A 13,676-nucleotide genomic window follows, 5' to 3' on the forward strand; every position below is an offset into this window, starting at 1 on the left:
TGAAATACTGTTAGATGACTCAAAAACTAGTTATGGTGATGACAAAGGTAAATGTTTTAAGATGTATGTGGATAGTTTGGATAAAATTATTTCATAAATTGCAAAGAGAAAAAGCAATTTTTAAAAATCTAATTTAGATTTTAGATAGGTATATATAACATAAAGATGATTTAAATATTATAGGTTTAAAAATGCTATCCTATACATCCCTACAACTTGATATATTCAAGTTAGGGGAAAAAAAACTTTTTGTATAGAAAATGGAGGCTCTTGTTATTATATTCAGGTTGTTTTATATTGGGTATATGTGATAGCATATTTTAAAAATCAAATTTGAGAAAATGTAGTGGTACAAGGTGTTACAAAGGTCTCATCTGGGAAGCCTAAGTGGTTCAGCGGTTTAGTGTCTACCTTCAGCTCAGGTTGTGATCCTGGGGTCCTGGGATTGAGTCCTGCCTCGGGCTTCCCACAAGGAGCCTGCTTCTCCCTCTACCTGTATCTCTGTCTGTCTCTCTCTCTCTCTGTGTGTGTCTCTCATGAATAAATAATTAAAATCTTTCAAGAAAAAAAAAAAGGTCTCGGTAAGCGAAGTAGGACTGGCTATTATTATTTAATGTTCAAACATTACTGATCCTAGGGGTGGATATATAACAACTTATATAATAGACATTTTAAATTAGGTAGTAGGAGTATGGTTAAGATAAGAAAGTTGTCCAAGCTAGATAAAAACAAAGAGAATAGAGGAAATAACTAAGTATGGTAAATGAAAAAAAGCTAATGACAAAAATAATACGAAAAGCTTAAAACCCAAATATAACTATCATCACAATACATGTAAATAGTCTCAATTGCTCTATGTAAAGGAGGCAACTATCAAAAGGGTTAAAAAATTAAATTTAGCTATATATTGTTAAAACACCCTTTAAACAGTATTAACAATAAAGCAAAATTTAGGATAAAACCCATTAGTTGATACAAAAGGGATATTGTCAATAAAATGTATAGTCCACCAAAAGCTTATAAACTCCATGTATAGCAAATAAGATAGCAGCCATCTATATAAGCAGTATACCCTAGAAATGCAAAGAATTTGATAAAAAGATAATTAGTAAGATGTTGAATGCCCCAGTGTAGGTTAATTCGGAATTCATATAGGTTATCAAGGAACTAAATTTTTTCTGTATGTCTGCTTCTCTATCCTCAGTGCTGGTTTTGACTTTGGCCAGCTCCCAAGTGGTTGTAAGAATGCTGTCATGTTTTGAAATACCACATGCAGTTTTCATATTGTCCAGCACAGGAAAGACTTCCTTTCCAAGTACCATATTTTATCTTTAATGACAGGGAACCTTTCTCAGGAACCACCCAACCAGCCTATCTTGGAGTCTCATTAGCCAGAGCTAGTTCATTTGGTGACCTCCGAATCAATCACTGGCAAGCAGAATAGGACCACTACACTGTGATTGGCTGATTTATTCTTGAGTCCTATGAAAAAGGTCAATGCCTAAACAAAATCAGACTTCTGCCAACAAGCATGAGGTGGGGAAAAAGACTGTTCGGGAGCCAGCCATGTCTGCAACATTTCACAGTCTGCGCTCACACTTAAAATCACACCAGACTAACCAAAAAAAAAAAAAAAAGTCCAGGCATCACTACTACCTTCCAGAACTCTATGAATACAGATGTAAAAATTCTCAACAAAGGACTCCTGGGTGGCTCACGGTGTGAACCCCAGTCCCAGGATTGAGTACCTTATCAGGCTCCCTATGGGGAGACTGCTTCTCCCTCTGCCTGTCTCTGCCTCTCTGTGTGTCTCTCATGAATAAGTAAGGAAAATCTTAAAAAAAAATTTTTTTCTCATCAAAATACTAGCAAATTAAGCCAGTAGCATATAAGATTATACTCTATAACTAATTGGGATTTATTCCAGGAATGCAATGATGGTTAACATAAGAAAGTCGATGAAGTAATATGCCACATTAAAAGAAAGAAGGAAAAAAAACACAACCCTCTCAATAGACACAAAAGACATTTGACAAAACCCAACACCTTTTCTTTTTTCTTTTTTCTTTTTTTTTTAAAGATTTTATTTACTTACTCATGAGAGACACAGAGAGAGGGTCACAGACACAGGCAGAGGGAGAAGCAGGCTCCATGCAGGGAGCCTGATGTGGGATTCGATCCCGGGTCTCCAGGATCACGCCCTGGGGGCGCTAAACCACTGAGCCACCCGGGCTGCCCCCAACACCTTTTCATAATAGAACATTCAGAAAACTGGGAACAGAAGAGTTCTTGAACATGAAAGCATTTATGAAGAACACACAGCTGACATAGTGAGTGGTGAAAGACCTGAAAGCTTTGCCCCTAAGATAAAAAACAAGACCAAGGATGCCTGCTTTTAGTACTCTTATTCCACATTGCCTTGAAAGTTCTAACTAAGGGAATGAGACAAGAAAAAGGAAAAAAGGCATCCATATTGGAAATAGAGAAGTAAAACCTTCTCTGTTCACAGGACAGTTGGATTTCATCAAAATAAAAAAACTACATGCATGTTATTATCAAAAAAGTGGAGTTGGGGAATTGAAAATATTTGTAGATCATATATCAGTTAATGGTCTAGTATCCAGAATGTATCAAGAACTACAGCTCTACAACAACAAACAACCCAATTAAAAAATGAGTAAAGGACTGGAGTACATATTTGTCCAGGGAAGAGATATAAAACAGGCAATAAGCACATGAAGAGATGTTCCAGGATCATTTTTCAATAGGGAAATGCAAATCAAACATGAAATACCACTTTACACATACCAGGATGGCTGTAATTAAAGAAAAAAAAAAAAACGTGAAGTGTTACCAAGAATGTGGAGGGATTAGGATCCTTGCTAATGGGAGTGTAAAATGGTACAGCTGGAGTAAAGGGAGAATGGAAAGCAATTGCTTGTTACAGAGTTTTCTTTTTGGAGTGCTGGAAAAGTTTTGGAAATACATGGTGGTGATGGTTCAGTGACATTGTAAATAAAATGGCACTGAATTGTATACTTCAAATGGTTAGTACGGCAGATTTCGTGTTATGTATTTCACAACAGTTTTTATTATTTAACCCTCTCCTTTCAGTCTATCTTTATTTCCAAAATTTTTTTTTAAAGATTTATATATTTATTCATGAGAAACACACACACACAAAGAGAGAGAGGCAGAGACATAGTCAGAGGGAGAAGCAGGCTATAGGCAGGATCCCAATGCGAGACTCAGTCCCGGATTCCGGGGTCACAACCTGAACTGAAGGCAGCCACCCAACTGTTGAGCCACCCAGGCATCCCTATTTCCAAAATTCTTAAGTAGGTCTTAGAAAAATATTCTTATAAGCAGGAGAAAGATTATTTTCCTTCACATTCACCTTTTTTTTTTTCACATTCACCTTTAACGTATTTATTTTTGTTGTGTTTAATGAGGATCTAGCTAGTCCTCTTGCTTAGTCTTATAATGAATATAGTCATAAACCAATGGCTTCCAAACTTGTAGGGGTGTCTGACTGACTTAGTAGAGCATGCAATTCTTGATCTCAGGGTTGTAAGTTTGAGCCCCACATTGGGTGAAGAGATTACTTTTAAAAATCTTTTTTTTAATTTATTTATTCATGAGAGAGAGAGAGGCAGAGAGAGAGAGGCAGAGACACAAGCAGAGGGAGAAGCAGGCTCCATGCAGGGAGCCCGACATGGGACTCGATCCTGGGTCCCCAGGATCACACCCTGGGCTGAAGGCAGCGCCAAACCGCTGAGCCACCCAGGCTGCCCTACTTAAAAAAATATATTTGCCTTCAAAAAAATGAGTAGTTTAACCAGTTAAATAGTGATTGCTTTTGACAATAGCTCTTGATCAAGTAGATGTGATTGTATTTTCTCATAAAAATAACACTGTGGGAAGGAGGGTATAGGAGAAATCTGTACCTTCAGCTCTGTTTTACTGTGAACCCAAAACTGCTCTTTAAAAAAAAAAAAAAAAAAAAGATTTATTTGAGGGGATCCCTGGGTGGCTCAGTGGTTTAGTGCCTGCCTTCGGCCCAGGATGTGATCCTGGAGTCTCGGAATCGATTCCCGTGTCGGGCTCCCTGCATGGAGCCTGCTTCTCCCTCTGCCTGTGTCTCTCTCTCTCTCTCTCTCTCTCTCTCTCTGTGTCTCTCATGAATAAATAAGTAAAATCTTTAAAAAAAAAAAAAAGGATTTATTTGAGAAGGAAAGTATGAGCAGTGGACAGAGTAGGAAGCAGAGGGGCAGACTCCCCACTGAGCAGGGAGATCAACAGGGCTCAATCCCAAGACCCTGAGATCATGACCTGAGCCGAAGTCAGACACTTAACTGACTTAACCACCCAAGTATCCCTAAAACTACTCTTAAAAATAAAATATTTTCTAAAGATACTAAAATACTATACTTAAATTGAAGAAACCCATTTGGAGAACCTTGAGAACCTGCCTTTTCATTAGGCTGAGTTTTAAGGCAAAATTAGATCCTCAGTTGGACCAAAAGTTTCTTGGATCCTTCATCCTGTTCCATGTCAGCCCAGATGGGTGTACAGACCCTGAAGAGTCTCCATATGTTTAATTTGCCCTTTTGTTTCAATAGACAACCAGCAGGGACTGGAGAAAATATCAAGCTGTGCTTCTCTGGCTTAAAATACTTAGTTTGCTATTCCATCATATGCCAATTATTAAATAATTTCTAGAAATCGTTTTTTAGAAGGAGTATCTCCAGTGAATGTTGTTAGAAATGCAATTCTTAGTATTGTAGAAATGAGAAGTGAATACTGTGCTTTTCATTCTGTAAATTTACAATCTATGCTTGAGTTTAACCTTTTCCTATTGAACCATTTGGATAATTATCAACTCATCTCTGATACCTATCCTTTTTTCTTAAGGTCTTTTTTCATCTGGACTTTTGTAATACCTTCTGTCCTGATTCCCTTGCTTCCACTCTTGGCTTTATTATAATCCATTTTCTTTTTCTTTCCTTCTCTTTCTTTTTAAGATATTTGTTTGTTTGAGAGAAAGAGAGAGCTCCAGCAAGAGAGAGAACACAAGCAGTAGGAGGGGCAGAGGCAGAAGCAGGAAGCCCAATTCAGAGCTCCATCCGAGGACTCTGGGATCATGACCTGAGTTGAAGGCAGCCGATTAACCAGCTGCGCCACCCAGGCACCCCTATAATCCATTTTCCACACTGTAGCCAGAGCAATCCTTCTAGAGTTACACTGTTCAGTATTGTAGTCATTATCCATATATGACTATTTAAATTAATTACAGTTAGAAATTAAAAATTAAAAAAAAAAGAAATTAAAAATCAGTCCTTAGTCACACTAGGCACATTTGAGATACTCAGTAGTCACTTGTGGTTACTGGCTCTACCAGATTGAGCAGAGCATATCAAGAACATTTTTAGGAAATTCTATTAGATAGCATTGTTCTAGAGGATAAATGAAATCACATCTCACTATTACAACCAAAATTTCTTACCCTGACAAGGCCCTATAAAATCTTTCTAATCTCTGCCTTTTTATCTCTTTTTATATAACCCTTTATTCATAATACCTCAGACAGGTTGGTCTTCTGTCAGTTCTTTGGTTAATGCCAGAATTTTTTTCCCTTTCTCAGAGCTTTGCATTTGTTATTCCTTCTATTTGAACATTTTTAAAAAGATTTATTTCTTTTAGAGAGAGGGGGCCAGATGGAGAGGGAAAGAGGGAATCCCAAGCAGACTCCCCTCTGAGCATGGAGCCCGACATGGGGCTTGATCTCACAACTTGAGCTGAAATCAAGAGTGTGATGCTCCATCAGCTAAGCTACCCAAGTGCCCCAGTTATTCCTTCTGTTTGAAACATGCTTCTTCCCACACCTTTACATGATTGCTTCTTCATCATTTAGGCATCAACTCAAATTTACCTTCTCAAGAGAATTATTCCCTGTCTATCCTGAAAACCTCCTTTTAAGAAGTTCCTGGTCAGGTGGCCTGGGTGGCTCACACTCTCTTTCTCAAATAAATAAATGGTTTTTTTTTTTGTTTTTTGTTTTTTTTAAAGGAGTTCTTGATCATTGGGGCACCTGAGTGGGTCAGTTGGTTGGGCATCCAACTCTTAATTTCAGTCAGGTGGTGGGATCAAGCCCTGAGTCAAGTTCCATGCTCAGCATGGAGTCTGCTTGAGTTTCTCTCCCTCCTCTCCTTCTTTCCACTCTTGAGTGCACATGCACGCCCTCTCTCAAATAAATGGATAAATCTTAAAAAAAAAAAAAATCCTGATTATGGGATGCCTGGCTGGCTCAGTCATGGAGCATGTGACTCTTGATCTCAGATTTGTGAGTTTGAATCTAAGAAATAAAATCTTTTAAAAAAAAGCATCTCCTGATTATAATACCTTATTTTTATAATATTCATAGCATTTTTAAAAGATATTTATTTGTTTGTTGTTTGTTTATTTATTTATTTATTTATTTATTTATTTATTTGAGAGAGAGAGAACATGAGCAGAGGGAGGAGAAGCAGATACCCTTACTGAGTAAGGAGCTGGATGGAAGGCTATATCCTAAGACCCCAGGATCATTTCTGAAGAGAGGCTTAACTGACTGAGCTAATAAGCAGATGTGCCAATAGAATTTATGTTTAAAGGGAAGTCTTACTTACTAGTGTGTTTGTCTGTCTGTCCTAACACTCCTTCCCTCTAGAGTGAAGCTTCTTATGGTCTTGTTTACCACTGTATCCCTTTCACCTAAAAAGATGGTATATAATATGGTGGTAAGTCAATAATTGACTGTAAGAGTCTTTCAAAACTTTATTATATGAACTACATATTTCTTTTTCAGGTAATCTTTTACTAGATTTCAGTTTTCTTTCCTACATAATGGATTTCATTGTAACAGATCATTGCAAACTTCTTGGTTATTAGATCACCATTTAGCAATTAAGTGACATTGTCTCTTTTTCTGTACCAGTACACTTCAGCAGGAAAAATTTTCTGTATACCAAAACATTCTTTCTACTTTTATATTTCTGCATAAAAATATAAATCCAATCAACTCACCATTCTAGAGTAGCTTAAAATTACTATATGTATTTCTGCTTTAATTTGGAATTTGGTACTATAAAAGATCCTCCACTCAGAACTTTTCATTAACCTTAGTATATTATTTTGCTTGAGAGTGTTTTATTCTTTTCTAAAAGCAGATAACTATATGGTGAGTGTTGCAAGGATGCACATTGGCATTAAATAATATCTCCTAACCTTGGGATGCCCGGGTGGCTCAGCAGTTGGGCATCCCTGCCTTCGGCTCAGAGTGTGATCCTGGGTCTGGGGATCGAGTCCCTCATAGGGCTCCCCATGAGGAGCCTGCTTCTCTCTCTGCCTATGTGTCTCTACCTCTCTCTGTGTGTCTCTCATGAATAAATAAATAAAATATTAAAATCTCCTACCTCATTGAATATGTTGATTCATTTGAAGTTCTTCCATGTTTTCCCTGACTGTACAAAGAAATCATAGAGGTTAGAAGATTGTTAGATGTTTCTCATCCTGGGTCATTGATCTGTTAAAGTTTTTGGTATAGATAGAAAAAAAAAATTTTTTTTAAATAACTGTTTTTTTATATTCCTGAAGAATGCTTCCCAGATTCTCCATACTTGGTTTCTTTTAAATGATTTTTATGCCCTTTTGCCTCTCTGGGATGAGCATTTTCAGACAGTTGTATTGGCCTGATATGTGCACATAATGCATAATAATAGATCATAAATATATGTCTGGTCCTCCCAGTTCTTACATCGTCTATATAGATATATAGGTATCGTAGTCTGATCTAATGCATTTTACTACTCTTGCATTTCATTAGATAATGCACATGGTTTTACAGTTACTCCATATGAAGAACTATATTTTTCCACCATAGAAGATAAAGGTTATAAAAGAAATAGGTGACAATTCTATTTTCAGTGAACTTTTACCCTTACTGGAAAGATAACAAAAAATGAGCTTTTATGAAGCAATATGAGATGAGGCTACTGATCAAGTGTTGCAAAAATATGCTAGAAAAAAGAGGGATCCCTGGGTGGCGCAGCGGTTTGGCGCCTGCCTTTGGCCCAGGGCGCGATCCTGGAGACCCGGGATCGAATCCCACGTCAGGCTCCCAGTGCATGGAGCCTGCTTCTCCCTCTGCCTGTGTCTCTGCCTCTCTCTCTCTCTCTCTGTGTGACTATCATAAATAAGTAAAAATTAAAAAAAAAGAAAAAAAAAGAAAAGAAAAAAGAATGGAAAGTAATGGTAGGTAATAGTATTTCATGTTGATTTTAATTTCCTCATTTTCTAAATTTTTTATAATGAGACTGCATTACTTTTGGATTTGGAACAAGAGTTAAGTATTAGATGTAGCACATACTGAGTGTACGATGTATACAAAATATTTAAAGAAAAAGAATCAGTTGGGTGAGATTAATCGTGAGTGGTTTTCTGGGAAGAGCGTATGCTATTAAAGTGCTTTGGTCAGTCTTGGTTTGGGCCAGACTGTTATTTTCCATTGCTGCTTCAGTTTTCACATCCAGTTTCCTTAATCCATTTTTTTTTCCTTAATTCATTTTGGTACTAAGTCATGATCTATAAGAGGACCATGCTGGAATATCAAAAATAAAGGAATGTTATTTCTACTTTTGCAGGTTGCTTCATGTGCGAAATGGAAACTGCAAATATCACTTGGGTGAAGAAACATTTAAGTTAGCTCAGACATACATGGAGAAACTCTCAAAACATGGCCAGCAAGCAAACAAAGCTGCACTGTATGGAGAACTGTGTGCACTACTCTTTGCAAAAAGTCACTATGATGAGGTAAGTGTTTTTGAATTGCATTTCATTGTGATCAGCAAGTAGCTATAAACAAAGGGTAAAATAAAAACAAACATATAAAAAAAAAATTCAGAGCAACCTGATAGTTGCAGGGCATGGTAGACAAAATCGGTAAAGAGTATTAAGAGTCTAAAATGTCCAGTTATAAAATAAGTCCTGGAGATGAAAAGTACAGCATGGGGAATATAGACAATAATATTGTAATAATGTTGTATGGTGAGAGATGGTAACTACACTTATTGTGGCGAGTATAGCATAATATATAAAATTGTCAAATCACTATGTAGTACTCCTGAAACTATTATGACATTGTGTGTTAGGTATACCTCAATTTTTTAAAGAAGAATAAATCGTAACCTTCTATTTGTCTTAATTTTATTTTCACATACTAGGTTTACTTAGAGCAGTATACATTTGTAATGGAATATTTAAAGTGAGACAAAGAGTATTCCACGAGATGTGTTTTAAACATACACGTGTAAAAATGAAGTAAAATAAACTTACACATGTATGATTTATGGCCTTTTTTTTTTAATTTGACCAACTATATCTCTACTTAAATTATTTTGATGGGCATGCTCTATCAAATGAACCTTTAATAAATGCTTTTTTATTGGATGTTTAGCTCTGTGTAAACTCTTATAACTTAAAGGCATTCATTTTATTTTTTAAGATTTTTTTTTTTTTAATTCACGAGAGACCCAGAGAGAAAAAAGGCAGAGACACAGGCAGAGAGAGGGTGAAGCAGGCTCCATGTAGGGAGCCCGATGTGGCACTCGATCCCAGGACCCCAGGACCATGCCCTGGGCCAAAGGCAGGTATTAAACCACTGAGCCACCCAGGCGTCCCTAAGATTTTGTTTATTAGAGAGCATATTAAAGAGAGAGCGCGCATGAGCAGAGGAAGGGGCAGAGGGAGAAGCACACTCCCTGCTGAGCCTGATACAGGGCTTGGTACTGAGGCGCTGGGATCATGACCTGAGCGAAGGCAGACCCTTAACTGACTGATACACCCAGGCACCCCAGAGGCATTCATTTTAATGGGAAGCTAGATTTTATTTGTCCTTTTTTTGCATTGTTTTGCTCCTTCTTCTGCCTTATAAGATGGCTTCCCTCCTGTCTTTATGCTATCAAATTAATGCTTCAGTGCTGATGAATATATAGTTGAAAAGTGAACTATAAAATCTGCTTAACTCCTATACTTGGTTGTTTTCTCTATGGAAGAATATCATAATTATTTTATGTTGCCACATAGCTGTCATTTAGGTTTCATATTTTATAATTATCCCTATCAATTTTTGCCCCATTAATATTCCATATTTAAAGGAAAATTACAATTAGAGGTAAAACTAGAAAATTCTATGTCTGCAAAGTGATATTGTGCAATGCTGATGCTAGGATCTTTCTTATTCATAGAAGAAGGCATCAAATCTACATGTAAAAATCTAAAACCCTTATCAACAGGCCTACAATTTCTTAGGGGGGGTGTTATGTATGTTCTTCTGGTTATTTTTGTTGATGAATTCCTACATCTGCTGGATTAGTACTGATGATGGATTGTTTTGCTGCCCCTTGTGTGCAGTGATTGTTCCATAGCTTATCAACCCAAATATAGAATTTGGTCTCTCTCTCTCTGTAATTTTCACATGCCAAGAACAAAGAACCCCATTCACAGAAGGCCTTTATGTGGATAGCTGACTTTACTGGAAATGAGAGTGAGATATACAATAGTTTGAGTATTAGAAATGCCTACCTTAAAAGTAATTCAAGTGCTCAACCATCTTTATATATCTCTGCATAGGAACTCTTGTTTTTTGTTTTTTTTTTAGAGTAAGCTCTGCACTCAGTGTGGGACTTGAACTCATGACCCCAAGATCAAGAGTTGCATGCTCTACTGACTGAGCCAACCAGGCGCCCCAGATAATTTATTTTAAATCTAGATGTTTGGGGATCCCTGGGTGGCGCAGCGGTTTGGCGCCTGCCTTTGGCCCAGGGCGCGATTCTGGAGACCCGGGATCGAATCCCACATCGGGCTCCCAGTGCATGGAGCCTGCTTCTCCCTCTGCCTGTGTCTCTGCCTCTCTCTCTCTCTCTCTCTGTGACTATCATAAATAAATAAAAAAAATTTAAAAAAAATAAAATTCTAAAAAAAATTAAAATAAATAAATAAATAAATAAATAAATAAATAAATAAATAAATAAATAAATCTAGATGTTTGTCATTGATGGCTCCAGGAAAGTACACAAATATTGAGGCTATAGTTTGATAAATTATCACCATGTTTTGATATTAGCATGGACCAGGCTATGCTGAGGCAATATAAGCTCCAAAATAGCAGTGACGTAGAAAAATAATTTTATTTCTTACTCATGCTACATCCTGTCTTAGGATGCCTGTGGCTCTGCTTAACATTCTGTTTACACTTTGATCAAAATCCCATGTGATGGAGCATCCTCTATCTAGAAATTACCGGCTTCAGAGCAGAGGCAAAAACATCATGAGGAAGTGCCACTTGCTCTTAGAGCTTTTTCCCAGAAAGTGCACTTTTCACTTCTCATATTTTAATTAATTTTTTAATTGACCAAAGAAATCACATGACCACTGTCATCTTTAATGTGTAAGGGAAGTATATCCTTCCCCAAGGAAGTAAATATTTTAAAGCAGTATCACAGTCTACTACAGTTCTAAAGATTTTAACTTACTATTCTGGAACAAAATCTGCTTATTTAGCATCTTAAAAACAAACCAGGTATTTTGGCCTAAATCACATACATTTCATTTTTTACATCAAAATTGATTCTGAATCTTTTAGGTGGAATGGAAGTGAAGGAAGCTTCCAGAGGAAAACTAATGTTTATTTTTTTAATATTTTCTATTTTTCCTCCCCCCCCCACCCCATTCTTTATGATCCTTTTATAATATTGGGAGTTTTTTTTAAAGATTTTATTTATTTATCTATTTCTTTTTTTTTTTTTAAGATTTTATTTATTCATGAGAGCTACAGGGAGAGAGAGGCAGAGACCTAGGCAGAAGGAGAATCAGCTCCATGTAGGGAGCCCGATGTGGGACTTAGTCCCGGGACTCCAGGATCATGCCCTGAGCTGAAGGCAGACGCTCAACCACTGAGCGACCCAGGTGTCTCTATTTTTTTTTTTTTTTTTTTTTTTTTTTTGACAGAGCATACGTACACAAGAGAGAACACAAGCAGGGGGAAGGGTAGAGGGAGAAGCACTCTCCCCATTGAGCAAGGAGCTGAGCTTGATCCCAGGATTCTGGCCTAATGCAGATGCTTAACTAACTGAGCCACCAAAACACCCCTATAATATTGTTTTGTTTCTTTGAAACAGTTCTTGTTATCCAAAGTAATTTGTTCTACTCTTTTTTTTTTTCCCCCTTCCACTAAGTACTAGGAGAGGAAGAACAACATACTATGTTTTTTTCTCCCAGTAGGTACCTAGGTGCTAGCATATTGCCTGGCACTTAACCTCTCTGCACCTCAGTTTCCCATAATAGTATGCATCCCATAGGACTGTTGTGTTAATTAAATGTGTTAATGCATATAAAGGGCTTGGAACAATAGCTCTCACAAAGTAAGCAGTCAACTAAACAGACAGTTGAGATACAAAATAAATATTACAGTAGGGGAAGAAAGTGCAGGAAGTCAAATATAAGGCTGAAACCTGGAAAATAAGTTCTGTGGGTTTAGTTCAGGAAAGAGGAATATATATATAAGGCAGAGGGAACAGTATATGCAAAGGCTTTCTTTGGATAAGAAAGAATGTGCCTCCTAGGTTTCTTTTGTGTCACTTTATTCAAAGGAGAGTATAACAAACTTAAACTTTCAAGAAAACTGAGTCTCAGAAAATTTTAAGTGTAGATATTTTGTGTGTATCTTTTTTAGGTACTTGAAAGCTTGGAAGAAAGATACATAGTCATTTCATTAAATATTGTCAATTTGATTTATCAGTTTTTGCTCTTTTGTAAATATCTTTTAGGCTTACAAATGGTGCATTGAGGCAATGAAAGAAATCACAGTGGGCTTACCAGTCAAAGTTGTGGTGGATGTTTTAAGACAAGCTTCCAAGGTGAATATAATGTTAAAATTATTAATAAATTATAGGATTTAGCAAGCTTTACATTTGTTGTGTTATTTAACAAGTTAGGTATTGCATGCTTCATGGACTAACAAGGTCTATTTGTTGAGTTTCTGTGGTAAGTTTTAGAAATCTGGTTTCTAAAACTATTTTACATATAGAATTTTATAATTTTCTCATACTCAGAAAACCCTTGAAAAAATAATTTTAATGATTCAGCTCACTGAACTACAGATTGAGGCAGTATTTTGGTGCTATTCTAGTTTGAGTTTGCTTTTGTTTTTCTCAACCATTCCAGCAACCTGAATTCCTCATGCCACAATTGTATGGACTTGATCATTTTTCTCCTAAAGGTTAGCTTAGTTCTAAAGCTTTGATAGTGTTGCAGCCTCACAGTGTCACAACTTCCTGTACTTGACCTGCTGGGTGACACTTGCTTGATATCCCCTTTAATTTCTTCTTATTCTGTAAACAAATGCATTCACTCTTTGAAGCCATTTAGTAATATTTTAAAATTGCTGGCTTGATGTACTTGAGGCTTTAAAGCATTGATGTACTTTTCAAATACATTCTTTCTACCCAGAGGTTTTTTGATTTTGAATATTTTATTTTGGTTGGCTTTAATTATGGAGATTTCAATTAGGAGAAAGATTCTAAAATTATAGTTTTAGAAGAGTAAGATTTCTGTGAAACTAAAGTCATTTTAGACAAGTA

At 36.6% G+C, this 13,676-nt stretch overlaps 1 protein-coding gene across 1 annotated transcript in view; it reads left to right on the plus strand.

The window, feature by feature from the left end:
* APPBP2 (amyloid beta precursor protein binding protein 2) overlaps nt 1–13,676 on the plus strand; it is a 70,057-nt gene that overhangs the window by 41,209 nt on the left and 15,172 nt on the right. The window contains exons 5-6 of the mRNA XM_038547989.1: nt 8,682–8,850; nt 12,864–12,953. Of these exons, the coding sequence (XP_038403917.1) occupies nt 8,682–8,850; nt 12,864–12,953 (259 nt within the window). The remainder of the gene's footprint in view (nt 1–8,681; nt 8,851–12,863; nt 12,954–13,676) is intronic.

Source organism: Canis lupus, chromosome 9 (assembly GCF_011100685.1).
Source record: "Canis lupus familiaris isolate Mischka breed German Shepherd chromosome 9, alternate assembly UU_Cfam_GSD_1.0, whole genome shotgun sequence".
Classification (NCBI taxonomy): Eukaryota; Metazoa; Chordata; class Mammalia; order Carnivora; family Canidae; genus Canis; species Canis lupus.